Source organism: Pogonomyrmex barbatus, unplaced genomic scaffold (assembly GCF_055798465.1).
Source record: "Pogonomyrmex barbatus isolate J1 unplaced genomic scaffold, ASM5579846v1 scaffold15, whole genome shotgun sequence".
NCBI lineage: Eukaryota > Metazoa > Arthropoda > Insecta > Hymenoptera > Formicidae > Pogonomyrmex > Pogonomyrmex barbatus.
The window spans coordinates 1,629,336-1,645,610 of NW_028297111.1; the positions used below are offsets into that span (position 1 = coordinate 1,629,336).

General features: G+C 29.3%; 2 protein-coding genes across 10 annotated transcripts in view; one reads left to right on the forward strand and one right to left on the reverse strand.

Moving 5' to 3' along the window:
• Window positions 1–479: 479 nt before the first annotated feature.
• Ythdc1 (YTH domain containing 1) lies at window positions 480–6,284 on the reverse strand. 6 transcript variants are annotated; one of them, XM_011636211.3, is made up of 7 exons: window positions 6,026–6,282; window positions 4,851–5,236; window positions 3,696–3,912; window positions 2,816–3,020; window positions 1,986–2,253; window positions 1,645–1,791; window positions 480–1,391 (listed from the first exon to the last, which is right to left on the reverse strand). In XM_011636211.3, exons 2-7 carry the CDS (start codon window positions 5,192–5,194, stop codon window positions 1,217–1,219), a joined length of 1,356 nt encoding a protein of 451 aa, XP_011634513.1. In that variant the 5' UTR covers window positions 5,195–5,236; window positions 6,026–6,282; the 3' UTR covers window positions 480–1,216. The 6 variants fall into 6 exon arrangements, with proteins under 6 accessions (XP_011634513.1, XP_088929540.1, XP_011634512.1 ...); XM_089073414.1 differs by having other exon boundaries at window positions 5,951–6,282; XM_011636210.3 differs by having other exon boundaries at window positions 5,571–6,282.
• An 8,539-nt stretch (window positions 6,285–14,823) lies between these two features.
• The window catches only part of HDAC6 (histone deacetylase 6), a 13,817-nt gene continuing 12,365 nt past the window's right edge, over window positions 14,824–16,275 (forward strand). For 3 of the 4 annotated variants that reach the window (XM_089073278.1, XM_089073279.1, XM_089073280.1), the window contains exons 1-2: window positions 14,884–15,095; window positions 15,968–16,129. In XM_089073278.1, the coding sequence (XP_088929404.1) occupies window positions 15,093–15,095; window positions 15,968–16,129 (165 nt within the window). In that variant the 5' untranslated portion in view covers window positions 14,884–15,092. Of the gene's footprint in view, window positions 15,096–15,967; window positions 16,130–16,275 lie in introns of all 4 variants that reach the window. The other variant, XM_089073281.1, reaches the window with a different exon arrangement.

Consider the following 16,275-nt stretch of genomic DNA (forward strand, 5'->3'; position numbering starts at 1 on the left):
CTAGTACTGACGCAGTACTGTTGAAAGGTTGATATCCAGCAATGGGCTAAGATTTGAATTATAATACTATTACGATACAAGATTGCAGTACCATAATCATATTAAAAATTACCGAATTTTCTATATTGCAACAGTATCAAATATTGATATTGATTCCTAATAATTATAGTAACAATACTTATATTAAAAATCGAATGCAAAATTTCAATATTATAATAATATAACTATTAATATATAATAATATAACTATTATTATATATTAATATCAATAATCGTTATTAGATTTTACTAGTAGTGCAATAATACTGCATATTAATAACATATTCACAAAAATGTTGTTTGTCAATAAGAATTATTTATACTATAATATAAATTCCAAACACACAATTAATATATCTATATTAATAAGATCTATAATACTCTAAGATTTATTAAAATGAATTGAATTCATAATAATTATCTATATTGTTCCGGTCTGCTTTAGTTTATATTAAATTTATTGAAGAATTGTAGGTTTATGGATAAAGGAATATGAGATGAATAGTAAATTGTTCCAGTAACAATTACTTTTTCATATTCCATTGCATATATATCAATATTATTACATTTCGCATATGTGATTGCGAAAAATATTGAAAATTCAGTAGAATTGCATTCAAAAGAATTGCAGTCAATATTCGCTGGTACAAAAACTTAATCTATATTACTTTACAATAGCGAGAATGCGTTTGAAATCGCATAACAGTTGCATAGTTTGATAATTAATGATAATTAAACATTATCGATTACAATTGTCTTCGTGATAATGATTACATAATTAAATCTGTCGATTCCCAGAATTCTTTATAATTTTAAAGATTTATATTTTAATATTTTCGGTAAAATAAAAATTGATGTTTTTTTAAAGACAAAAATCAGATCAAAATTTGTGAAAAGATGCTTATCCAATATAGTAATAATTTATTTATTTTAGGGATTATGGAGCTGGTAGATTTTTTACTCAATTTATATACAAATTTAATACACACGTATTTATATTATTTAATTATATATTAAATTATATATATTCTTCTTATATTTCAAATTCCTCAGCTTTCAGAAATATTTTGTAAATCCAAATAAATAAAAATGATTATAATCAATTTCTCGTTATTGTTACTGAAATAGAAATTTGGAAATCGATAGATTAATAAAGAGATAACTAAAGTCAAGGTTTTTATCTGCGATCTCTATATCTATGATGATCACGAGAAGAGCGGTGATCGCTGTGCCGACTATGACGGCTAGCTGTCCTCCATAGGAACTCGTCGACGCTTCTTTCGTAACTGCGCTTTTCCAGTGCTGATGCTGTCGCGTTGTAATCTGGAGGCAGTGGTAGACCATCATAATATCTGAAAAAGAAATTTTCATTTAATTTTATGCAAGTAATAGACATTTTTGTTTGATCCAATGTTAATAATTTTTATTTAATTTAAAAATTTATATTTTGATTTAATTTTAATAAAAAAATTCAATCTAATTTCATTTAATGTTATCATATCTATATTTAGTCTTTTATCTTATGCAAAATAAATATTTAACAAAATATTTAAAAGATAATATTAAATGAACATTTCTAATGCAATATTAAACCAATATTCTTACCTTGGAGGTGGAGGGGGTGGTGGCAAAGTATCATATGGATGTGGGCAATAAGGCGGTAACGGAGGCAATTGATGTTGCATGGTACGCATGTAATCTGCTACATAAGCTTCTGCAACTGCGGCAACACCCAATCCAGCTCCATAACCCCTAAAACAAATTAATTATTGCTATATAGGATAAGCATCTTTTCACAAATTGTGAGCTGACTTTTGTCTTTAAAAAAACATCAATTTTGATAATTTTGTAAAATAATATATCATTATATTATTAATAGTTTTCAGAAGCTATGTCTATTGTATAAATTTTAAATAACCAAGAATAACCGGTATTGATAATCGTACTTTGTGTAAGGTGAATCGCCTCGATTAAACCATGGCATGTACCGATAAGAATGATCCCTGGAACTCCTATGATTTCCTGTAACATCTTGAGATCCTCTGGCTAATGATGCTAAACGAGATCTTGAAGTCAAAAATAGTTTGCGCCCTCGTCCTCCTCTTCGTAAGAATCTAGAACTGCCTATGGGTCTTTTGTCACGATAACGTGACGATTTTATAACGTGTTTCCCTGCTTCTTTAGATTTTCGCAAAATAGGTGTCATTTCGATTCCTGCAAGAATGCATGAAGGTCATCATCATTTTTTTAAATATCAGTTTTTTTTAAATATGATTCCTTTAGTTTTTCTGTATAGAAATTTCAAAATAAAGTTATAAAAATATTAACATTAAAAATATTAATTTAAAGAGGTATATTTTATTGTATTTTATTTTGTAGTATTTTGACATAAAACATAAAATATTAATCAAATATTATTAAATCTTATTTTATAATTTTATATACATGTATGTGTACACACGTGCACGTGCCTACACAATATGCATATGACACACAAATATACACATACGCCCGCGAGCACGTACAATTATGAATTATATATGCACATATGCATACATCTATCCATATAATGCAGAATTTTATATACTACACACACACACACACACACACACACACACACACACACACACACACACACACACACACACACACACACACACACACAACCCCCCGCGCGCGCACACATACACACAAATTTATGAAACAAGCTTTAATAAATATTTGATTAATATTTTATCAATATTTTTAGATAACATCCATATATTATACAATACACCTTCATCTTCCGGAAATAATCTGCATAATTCTTCAGCGACTCTGGGCTCGATTTCTTGACCATCTCGACCAATCTTGACTTGTTTACCATCATTCCAAGGATTATATAAATGTAATGTAGCTGTAAAAGGCAATTCTTTCCTGCAGATCCAATCAACCTTAAATACACCACCTAAAGCCTTTGCTGACAATCCAGGAGGCAAAACCTAAAATATGTTCTATTATATCTCTTTTTATGATATATAATTAAGAAGAAACAATTCAATCAAATAAAATTAAAATCAATTATTGTACAAGGAAATTATAATTATTAGAGTATAACATAATAATATGTATCATTTATTTCAAGGATGATTGCAATATTAAAAATTAAGAAAATTCATATAAACATATACTTAATTTGATCTTTCAAAGTTTAATGAATTTTGTATTGTAATAATTCACCTAATAAACTGATGTAATGTACCTGATTCTGTTCACAACACCTGTTTACAAAAAATACTGGATATTTTAGATACAATGTTGTTAATTATTCTATAAAAACATTATTACCTAATGTATTAATCACTTCAATTCATATTATTGATAAGAGTAATTTGTATTAGAAATATATAATAAATGTTTGATAAATGATAAATTATTCAATAAATTATTCGATAAAATACATCATTATTTATATACAGATCCAAAATCACTTTCTTTTCATTTCAGCTTTTTTTAAAAGATGACAGTTTCCATAAAACAAAACTCGCTAAAACTTGAAAATAAAATTGAATTGGACATATGTTTAACTCTTTTTCTGATGTCAAATCCATATACACAATTATATTATACCCTAATATAATTGTAAAATGTATTATATCATTATATTTTATTTTTACCCAAGAAACTGGACCAGCATCTCTTCTTGATTCTGTACTAAGTCTTGCAAAACCGGCAAACTTTCCTGATTCTTTCACAGAGAATATTAGCAACACATTTCGCGATTCTCTGTATGCTTGATTCAGATTTGCTTCGTTTTGTGGCAGCGTACTCCATACTCCTTTAGCTTTGGACAATGTCACATTCTCTGCATTGTTGGACTTGATGATGAAAAATCTAACAAAAGAGACTTAAAAATATTTATTTCTAAATCTAGATAATCTATCAAAAATATACAATTTAGAAAAAAGTTATTCTTTTTATATTATATAAAGTATTTTTGCTATAAACATATAACATTGTATAATTCCAAAAATATCCTATTTTATTGAATATACATATATAGATTTTGTAAAAAAATCTTAAATTATATATGTAATATGTATATTACACATATATTATACATATACAAGATTATTTTATAAAGATGTTAAATAAAATATAAGGGGCTATTCCCAAAATTAAAACAAGAAAAAAATATGGGTCAAGAAATACTCTATTTTTTTAAATACAAACTCTGAGATATGGTTAAAAAATACTTTTGCAAATAAATAATTCCATTAAATGTAAATTAAAATTTGAAATTTAAAGAATGTCTATTTTAGAAATTTATATTACTAAACAAAGTAATATTTTCAGGGATAGTTTTCATCTCAAGAAAAAATGTTGGAGATCAAAAATAAAATAAAAGATAGCATATTTTTTATCCTTAAAATGGCAATATTTTTTTTTATCCTTACATATTTGTTTACTATCTTTATTGTCATAATTTTTAAGTCTTTTTAGAAAAAGAATTCTTATGTATATCTTCCGAGATAAGCATTTTTTTCAATATACATATCTCTGAAATAAAGTACTTCTAGATATGTTTATAGAGCTTTTTTTGTCATTTTGACCTAGACAATCTTCTTTTAAATATTTTAACATCTTTTTAGAATATCTTGTAAATCTAAACTATATTATAATTTAACATTAATTATAATTTAAAATTAAGTCACATTTAACATTTAAAATTAAGTCAATATTTAAAAAAATTTCTAAAGAATGGAATTTTGTATAATATACAATTCATAAAAACTGCAATACTCTATAGCTACGCATTGCTTTTATCGAACCTTGCATCTCTAAACAAGTAATTCAACTTGGTGGCGTAGTCATAACTCTTGGTAGTGCCCTTGCTTTCCTTAGATCTTGCCCGCTTTGATTCAGGACTAGATGATTTAGAATCCCTGGATCTGCCTCTCTTGCTTCTGTTCCGTCTGCTGCGCTTATTATCACCACGTGAGGACTTGCTGGAGACTGAACTAATGGTAGGATGACTGGAGTCAGAATTGGAGCTGCTAGAAGAAACTTCACTACGTGTGTCATATGTTTCATCTGCAGCAATCCTTAGCTCATCGCCATTGTCATTTTCGCCACAGCTGAGATTAAGATTGTCACCATCCATATTGCTACCCATAGCTAACCTGGACTATCTCTCACCGTCTCTGGATCAGATGTTCTGCAACGTATAGACGAAAGAGAATTTATTATTGCATCACGAGTTGCGCAGGGACACTTTGGCAAGAGGAACAACGTATCGTAACGTTTCTCGTACATCTTACGATAATAATGTAGTAGCAAAAGACTATATAGTGTACAGCAAGGATAGTTCAGGGGTTCCGAATCAAGCGAAAAGTCCACACTGTCCTGAAAACTTTTGCTTAAACCGCCTATGCGCGTCATAATGACATCCAGCTCTCTTAAGCCTAACACAAATTGATAGGGACACATGGCAATTCGACTAAAACTCAGTCGGAGGTCTAGATGGAATATATATAAACTATGCTTTATACCGAACAGTTCTCGAGATTAAACAACAATGGTAACACATAGCAAGCTCGCAAAAAGAGTTGTTCTACATAGTCCTTAAAAACACGAGGAAACTTTTTTTTGGATTGCCTCGTCCTAATTATTTATCCTTTATGCACTCCTGCAAGCAGAGGTTATTTAACAACAGATTTTTTTCTTATAACATAATCATTTTATTTTTCCTCGCAAACACGATAACAGTCTGTCGAGAAACCTTGTTTACTGCGCTTTTTCCCTTTTTTGCGGTTTTTTTTTAGTTATCTAGAAAAGTTCATCGCAAAGTAGTAGGCCACTAAATATGAAATTTTCATCATTGTTTACAGTGCTCTTTTTCATTTTTTTTTTTTTTTTTCGAAGTCCTTACAACATTTTTTTGTTTCCGTTTTGCTTTTTTCTTTCTTATATGACAAATCCTCCCGAGGGCTCGGCGCACACTTACGTGACACCCTTTGTCCCTTCACTAACACTGTTCACACCAAAGCACGCTCGGGGATTATCCAATGCAACTTCACGCACAACACGGCACGCACGTTTCCAATTTTATAACAAGACTTTCGTAAGAGCAATATAAAAAGGATTTGACGAAACAATGACAAAACAATTCGCTCGCGAATAAATTCGTTCACGAGCTACAGCGCTCATTGATGTCCATCGTGTGACGTGGTCCACCGATCAATAAATCTACTCTTTATGGCTGCGTTCCGATATTCACCGCCAGTATCTAAAACTTATAATATATGTGACATGAACTATATACTTTCAGTACTGGCAGTGAATATCGGAACGCAGCCTATAACTGCATCATTGGTCTAGTTTCCACCAATGTCTTCATTCCCTTCTACCAGAGAGAGAAACCTGAGAACGGACATGCCCGCGATTTAGCTGTAATTTTATTTTAAAGCGCCTGTATGTTCATAAAAACGTGAATATTGAATTATGTAACCAATGTTCATGATCCTGTAATGTCCACAATTTTGTGGTTTGTTCCGTGCTATATGCAGGAGTGACAGTTAGATAAAGAGGCACGATCAATTTCTCTCCCTCCGTCCGGTCTTGCAAAACCGGAAATGTGTCGTATTAATTATTTATCACAATTCTAACAAATATAGTTAGTTAGCAAACTTCTATGCTATAATTTCTTTTGCGTTTTTACTGATCAATTTAGATCAATAGAGGCCCTCTACCATTCCCGCCAATTTCACTTCTTGGCGGTCCTCTTTTCTTTATATGCATATTTAAAATTTTTTTATATTTATTATTTTTTATATAATATAAAAAAAAATATTACAATATAAAATATAATTCAATAATATTCAATAAAAATACAATAAAAATACAAAAGTCTAATACAAAAAAAAGAAACATCATAATATCAATCAAATTATTGTGTGACAACACAATAATATAATACACATAATATAATATAATATATCATAATATATAATACAATAATACAATTTGTATCGTTCGGTAACAAAAATTGTTATTATTCAGTCGGAATATTTATCGAATAATCTGAATTTGTGAAGGCTCTCCACCACCCCCACCAATTTTAATTGGCGGCCTTCTTTTTTTGCACGCATGTTTTAATTTATTTTAATATTTATTAATTATATACAATTAACAATTTTGATATCAAACAATACAAAGTTACAAAGTTATACATTTTTAATGTATTATTTACAATTAAAGAAATCAATACAATAAACCAAGAATATATTTAAAGAACAGAATATAATTATAGATACATTTATATATATATATATATATATATATATATATATATATATATATATATACATGTCACCAAGTTAAATTCAGAAAAAAAATTATTAAGCGTTTAAAATATCAAAATTTATTTATTATATTTTGTTCTTTTTACAATTAATAGTTTGAACAGATTTATAAATTTTTAAATTATTAGATTAAATAAATTTTTAAATTATTACCCTACCTACTCAAACTTTTTAGTATCCCTATCCACTCGATTGAAAATTTTATATCCCTACCTACCCGTATTATTTTTAATTAACATTTATTAATTTTTTATAATTACATTTAAATATAATTATATAAAAAATATAATAAATATATTCTGTGATAAATTTATTTAAATAAAATTAAATAAATTCATTATAGAATTATTAATTTTTAAACTATATTTCCTTATTTGTTTTAATTCTTTCCCACCCGAATTCTTACCCACCCAAATTTAAATACATAGAGCTATAGATAGTACTATAGTATTATCTACAGATAGTATTACAGTACTATCTATAGATAGTACAGTACTATCTGTAGTGCAGACACAGAGAACATTCTATCATTCCCCCCCAATTACGTGCAATCGCACGTATAAAAATCTTATGAAGTACTTACTTATTTTTGGTTATTATTTATATATAAATTAACCTTGTGTGATTCTTCAGGCCAGATTGGACTTACCTTTCGTTGCTCCTGGCCACATTGCTCCATCGTTGACTTGGCCACATAGTCAGAGATAAGGAAGGAGATATCTTCTTCAATTACCGGCTAATTATGCCAGTAGATTCTTTATATCGATGCGCGTATATGATGGTCGTACAATCGTGTCGATCAAGGGCCATTCAACATTAATAAAATATGAAATTTGTGATAAAATCTTATAAAATTTACATGAAATTTTGAAAGCTAATTTAATTAGCTTTCAATCGCGTTTTCATAGCATGCGTAATTAGTCTTTGATTTAAAATAAAAAAACTCGATTACATTTGATAAAAAAAATTTAAGAAAATTAAATAATAAAAATAGAAAAGTAAAAATAAAAATGATTGTGATCTATATAATTAATATATAGTCAAAGAAAAATATATTCAATGAAAAGAAAAAATGTAAGGCCCATATATATCATCCGTATTATTCGCGTACGATCGAAACCGTTTATTTAAACCGTTTATTTAAATCTCACCACACAGAGGGAATGATTTCTTTAGATTTAATAAACTGTATTAGATTCAAAGATATTTATTTTTTTAAATAATCCAAACATCAATCAATTATTAATTTTACAAATTCGATTGTTCGATTTTTTAAATAGCTTTATTTCAAATAAAATATTTAATAAATTGTTTGCAAAATAATAATGCGCTCTTTATTTATGCTTTAACAATATTAAAGAATCTCTTTATTGAAACAATATTTAATCTAGCCAAACAAAGTATTATTTGATTCAAAAATAAATTTTATTTCTTTTAAATAATGATGTTTTTTCTATTAAACAACATAGTATATTCTAACGAAACAAAACAAACAAAACTTTTAATTCAACAAACTGAATTTTAATACAAAATTGTTGTTTAAGTTAAATAAATTCAAGTCAAACAAACAGAAATCTAAATCTAAAGAAATCTTTTCTCAGTGCTGAATCAGGTGAGAATGACATAAAAGATTCAAAATAAATGACATGAGATTCGAGCGAGATAATAAATTTCTCGCATAATCAGTAATCAGCTAATATTAATGAAATTGTTACGATTTTATAAATTTTTTATAAATTGTTATAAATTTTAAATGCTAAATATTGTATCTACATAATTCATCAAATATAATAATGTGAGTAATAATAAATTTAATACATAATGTAAATAAAAAAATATATTAACAATACTTGTATTAAATTAGAATTTAAATTAAAAATAAATTTTCAAAATTTTCAATACAAAATAATGTATTTTAAATAAAAATAAATTAATAATTTATAATTAAAAATTTAGATTCTGCGAAACAAAACATTTATTGAATCTCACGTCATATTAAATTTTGCTTCAACTAATGTAAAGCCAAATTATTAATTATATAGATGGATAGGTTAAACGTGATTAGGATTAAATCGGCACGCTTGTTGTATAATTTGTTATATTAATGTTTGCTGAACATTTACTTACGTTTATAATATACATTATTAAAAAATTTCTGAATTTCATACATATATACTACATATATATCTCTTTCATGCACCGATTTAAATATTTAATCTTGGTATTAAAATAGGGAAGAGGAAAGATAGGTAATAAATAAAAGATACATAGTATGTTCATTTATATTCTTATTTCATATAAATATAAACTATGACTCTCTTTTCATTCCAACCCTCACGACACATGTCTAAACGTCAATAGACACCAGCACGACGCGGTTTCCAGGCCGCTAGGACTCACGGGTCCAAATAACAAACGCCAGCCCGGCGCACTGGACTTCGTAAAGCCAGGACACCTGACAAACCTTCTCTGCAAGGGCACGTTTCCTCCGGAAGGCGAGAGTACGTACTCTCAGACCTACTTTAAGCCTCCGTTGGGCAGCTTGCAGTATAGACGCAATAGAGATTTCCCGAAGGTCTCGTACGCCTAGAATGTGGGCTCAGGATAGATCGGAGGATCGTGACCTCCAGTTAATCCCTGCCCCGACTGGGTTGTTAGTCTAATGTGCTCAGTCTAGGATAGTCTTAGACACAATGCCCAATCAATTCAGATAGTGGCGATCGGGCCTCAAAGATTACTATTTTTTAAACCATAGTAATCCAATTCAACAGAGAGTCATAGTTATATTTATATTTTATATTTCCATTTATATTTCTTCATTTAATATGAGAAATATATATCATAAAAACATTTAAAATAAAAATTTAATACTTTTAAAGAATACTAATTAAATTTCTTTCACGCGATTTTATGCCATTTTAATTGTTAATAATTTATTTCAAAAATTTAATGAACTTAATAAATTCTACATATTAATAAATTCTATATATTCTATAGATGAATAAATTCTATATATTTCCAAAAAATTCTTAATTAATTAAACTTTGTTATTTTAAAAATATCTGTTTTACTTTATATGGTACATAAGTATTTAATTTCTTAAAACAATTAAATTATTTAACTTATTTTTATTTATATTTTCTTGCATTAGATTGCAAGATTATTTGATAATTCTTAGCAATTAATACATCCCGCAAATGAAATATAAAAAAACAATATAAAGTAATAAAATCGATATAAAAAATTCTATTTGTGTTTGTACAAGTGCATTATAATAAATCAATAGTGTCATACCAAGATTAAATATACAATCCTAAATTGTTTAAATATCCATTTTAAGACAACAAATCTATGAAAATATACCCAACTGCAAAACTGTAATAATAAATATATAAAAATAGTCTAATATAAGTTTCATAGATTTGTTACCCCAGTATAAAAAATTTATCACTCACCGACCCGATGCGCAACAGCGGAGTTAATCTGCAACGTAGCTACGATGTTTCTGTAACATACAAAAAGAATATTCAAATTATATTAGCGTTCGAAATAATCGATACTTAAAAAATTTTTATCAAATCTACTTGTTTTTCAATTAGATATTTATGAAAATAATTAATAATTAATAAATAATTTTCAAAAAAGACTTTTATTGAAATAAATTCATATTAAACGTTAAATTATTATTTTTTTCATAAACTATAAATTTTAAAATGATTGAAATTCAGTGATTCAAATAAATAAAAAAAGAAATAATTTCATCTTGACAAAAGATGTATACTTACCGCAAGGTTGCTCCGCCGATGCCCGATGCCTCTCCTAGGCCTCCTCCTCCTCTTAAGGTGTCGGGTCGTCGGATGTCCTCGCAGCACAAGACACTCGCGAAAAACACTCGCGAATTATTATAATCGCGCGCGGACTAACTTTCGATAAAAGTCTTTCGCGCGATATTTGACGGCACTCCGCGTTTAGCTGCCCGTGAAAATATCATGTTCCGTCGGTCCAGTCAGCACCCGAGTCGGTGAGCTTTCGGGACACACGGTAACTCTTCAAGCAAAGGCTAGGATCGAAGTGGAAGAAGACGAATCGACTGACTTGAATCCGACGTCTCTTGGTTCTTAGAAATCACGTCTAAAATTGACTCAACCATCGCATAGCCAACGGTTCAGGTCGAATCACCAGGGCGGATACCATACACGTGATATCAAAAGTCACCCGGGCTATCGAGAAGGCTGGTAGATGTGACGAGAGAGAAGGTACCCACCGCCGATGCCTAACAATCTAGACAATCGGACAACTGGGATCCAGCCTCTCGGCACACGCAATAACCGCCCGAACTAAGCTCTGATCGAGTCAGATTAAACACGATTTGTTTAGCAAGGGGAAGGGTAAGGTATTAAGGAAGGGAAGATAAAGGTCGTTGGCGATTAAATAATCGCAAGCGCCACATAGGAGCCCTTTCACGACTCGTGGCAATGCTGTGTCGAAAATGAGAAATAGTCCGCGCGCTCCAGACTAATACGCGCTTATATAATCGCGTATGTCAGTGCGTGAAACGCACGCGCCACATAAGAGCCCTTTCACGACTCGTGGCAATGCTGTGTCGAAAATAAGAAATCAAGAGAATAAGCGACGAAAACAAGTCAGCCGATTGAAATCTTACCGATTGGGACCGAACCATTTGTCGAAGACAGAGCGTGTTCTCAATTAGCCGTTTAATGCAGGTTGCAACTGTGCGAAACACAACACATCAAGCGGTAGCGAGTGCGTGTAACATTCACAGCCGGCATCACCAGTGCCGCGATGCACGTGGCGTGAAGACGTAGCCGACTACGCCTCAATGAGATCCCCGCGCTCCCTGCACCCCTTGACAGCGCGACTCGACCGACTCGAACAATGATATTTTTCAAACGAGCCCTCGCAGGGCGAGGAAAAGTCTTTTAGTCCGATCACTCTTACGGCACTCGCGAAGCAAACGCGCGACGCGACGAACTGACTGCAGTTCGTTCATTTACAATTAAATCGGCGACGGAATGTCGGTTAAAAACCGACGATTAATGCGTCAAACGCATTAATTAAGTTTGCCACATAAGAGCCATTTCACGACTCGTGGCTATGCTGTGTTAGTATATTATTAATAACAGTAATATTACTTAACGTTAATATTAATGTTACTAATAACGTAGTGCAACGGGTACTGGTTAGTTTCTTCGTCTTTGGAGTACGTATTCAAGTAGCATAAGTTAATCGGCAAATATATTTCACCGATTAATAGTACTGCTTAAATAACCCCTCGGAATACTGAGCCCCTCTGCCACGTCAAGGCCGTACCCATTAGAGGGGTATTATTTATAAAAAGTTATGAATTTCAAAGGAAAAGTCGCGAAATATATACATATATACATATATATATATATACATCTGACAGTTCATTCACTCATTTAAATCAGCAGTGGCATGTTGATTACAAATCGACGGCATTGCGTATATTATTAATATATTCTTAATAACATTAATATCATTCAACGATAATATTAATGTTATTAATAATATATATATTAATTAGTCGTCGATTCACAAGCATATCGCGAAACGATATTCTCTAATGAAATATTTATATACATTATTTAAATAAAATAAATGTTCGATTATTAAAAATTACAGTATTTTATAAGTTAGCTATTATTTGTAATATGGAATTATTAATAATGGTGCAATGGGTACTGTTGGCTTCTTCGTCTTTGGGATACGAAATCCCTCGGAATACTCAGCCCCTCCGCCACGTCAAGGCTGTACCCATCGGAGGGGTTATCATTTACAAAAAGTCATAAATTTTTAAGAAATAAGTCGCGCGATGTATGCGCATATACTTATTAAAAAGATATTGTTTCGATACGTTTATGAATAGTTAATGAAGCGTTGATAAGCATTTACTACATTATATTCATACGGCAATATTTGGTATTATTTAACAACGAAAGAATATGAGGAAACGCGGAGCGATACGCGCCGCTATCAGTTCGTACGAATGCCGGATGAGGAATGATAACACGTGGAGCACCGTAAACATGGCGCGCGATCGTAAACATGGCGCGCGATCGTAAACATGGCGCGCGCTGCGCGCCGTACATACCACAGCCACGGCACGTAAACAATTTTGAAGGCTGCGATATCTACAACGTGTGTCAAATATTCAACAATATTACGAATAATATCTAATACAAGGCTCTACAATGTCTTTTGATAACTCAACATTAAATGCTGTAATTGTTACGTTGTTATTTTAAATACCTTCTGAATAATCTATTATCGTGCATTTGTTTAATAAAATTATTACGACTTATTAAAGTTAGATATATAGACATCTTACATATTTTATATGTGTTACAATAAATAATTGTTATAATAAATTAGTTATCGCTATATGTACATACATATTACAAAATAGTGTGCAAATTATAATTAAAAATAAATTCATAAGAATTTGAAAGTGCTCAATGTCATTATGATGTCATCTTGCTACTTGGGAAGATATTTGGATTAGATTATTAGTATAAAAGTAATCGTTCGTAATTATCGTGAAACTATTATTATTATTATTGTAGATATATCGTTTTGATTATAATATAATAAATTATACTAAACATTTTCGACGATATTTATCGATATGTTTTGCAAATTTTTATATTCCACTCAAAATTTAATTAATGTAAATATATTAAGAGTTAATTTTATGTCAGATTCCATTTATAAAAAAGTCGTGTAAGACTTTAATTAATGTTTTTGTTGATGCTATCTATGTAATAGTCATAAAAAAAAATGAAATAGTAAAGGATGGAGACTTCTGCGAAAAAACAATGTTATTTTTTCCTTCAGTTTAAATATTTTTTAAAACTTGCAGTTCTTTTACATTTTTTATATTTTCCAAAATTTATGTCATGAAAATTAAATTATTTAAAATAAAACACTAAAAACAGTTATTAGAATAACTTTGCATTTTGCTATTATTTTTGTACTCCAAAAAATTTATTTTATTATCTGTTATTATCGTAAAAGGAACTATTAATTTAAAATTAAATTCATCATAATAATAACAGTAATTAATAAACGTTATCTTCCCTTTGTTATCCTTAGTATAGTCAAAACGATCGGTAATATCATTATTCTTCAATTATCCTCGGATCTGCTTCAAAATAAAGTTACAGCTAAATCGCGTGTATGGCCGCTCTCAGGCTTCTTTCTTCTCCTGCAATAGGTGATTTAAGCCTTAAACCATAAGAAATGGACGAATCATAGTCGAAGAATAGGAGAATAATGATTGGTCAATTTCTTATGGCTCAAGGCTTACATCACCTATTGTAGACCGGGACTTAAGTGTCGGTCCACAATAGGTGATATAAGCTTTAAGACGTAAGAAATTGACCAATTATAATTGAATATGAAAAGAATAATCGACTATGATTGGTCAATTTCTTACGGCTTAAAGATTAAATACTTATTGTGGACCGACACTTATACGTCGATCGACTGCGATGTATTGAACGCAGTAAAGAAAACAATAAAAAAAAGTAAAATGTGAGTGAATTTAAAGTGCTATTTTCTTTGACTCATTTGTAACAAAAAAATTAAATGTATAATCTGTGTTATATGATAAATCAATTTTACTTGAAATGAATTGTCTTAACATTCATTAAATCCTGATTAGAGCAAATGGTAAGGGCAATCATACCAATGACATCTACATTCTTATTTATTCTTATCTTATCAGTGATTTTTAAGAATAAAGTGATAATTAATGATAATACATTTTGCTATGCATTGGCAGTGAGCAATAGCTTTTAGCATACTTTTAATCTATCCAGATTATATGACACAAATTCTCTTAACCTTATCTCGATTCTTAACTTATGCTTTTTTATCTTTTTTCAATATCTAATTCGAATACTTTATGCTACGAATACTTTATACTAAATTCCTATTTTTTTTTTTTTATAAATTTTCACACGAAGCCAATAATTGCTAATTCTGTGCTTGTAAATACGTGGGACGAAGATCAAGTTTGAATTTTGTGTGTGTGTAGTGGTGTGTGAGATGTGTGTAGGAGGTTCTATAAATATATCTATAAAAGGATAGATTATCTGTTCATCACTATTCATCACCTGCATTTTGATGAATAATTATAACAATATCTTATATTTATTATAGAATTTAAAATTATTTATTAAGAGTAGTCTTGGAAAAAAATAAAAAGTTTTATTTTACCAAATTTACTTCGGCTGTTCCCTTTTGTATGTTAAAAAAATATTAATTCTTGTTTTTTATTAACATTTATTTAAAAGTTTAACATTTTCTAATTATTATTTACTGAAATTTTAGAAATATTTTCATTTAATAAAAGTTACAATATTGAAGCAGATTGATGTTTTATTTTTTTCTTACAATTGCTATTTCTTGCTTTTGTCTTTATATTAAAATTTTTAATCTTTTGATATTATACACTATTATTTATATTATCACAAATAACTAATTAGTGCTATATATAATTGTATCTTACTTTTCTAAATGTTAATGAAACAATTTTCTAGACTGAACCTATAGAAAATCTGGATCTATTCATTGCTGCTAAAAAGTTAGCAGACAGTGAAATTGAATTAATAAGAGTGATTGAGAATTCCACCAAGTATCAAAAAACTTCTACAAGTATGTTCACATATGGAAAGAAAAAAAAACCAGGAAAGTCAAAAAATGTAATTATTATTTATGACATCACCAAATTTATATATTTTATAAAAATTTATAAAAATATTTTAATTTGAATAAATTTCTGTAATGATTAAAAACAATGCTTTTTGTAATATTTTAAAATATTTTGAAATTTATATAAAACAAAATA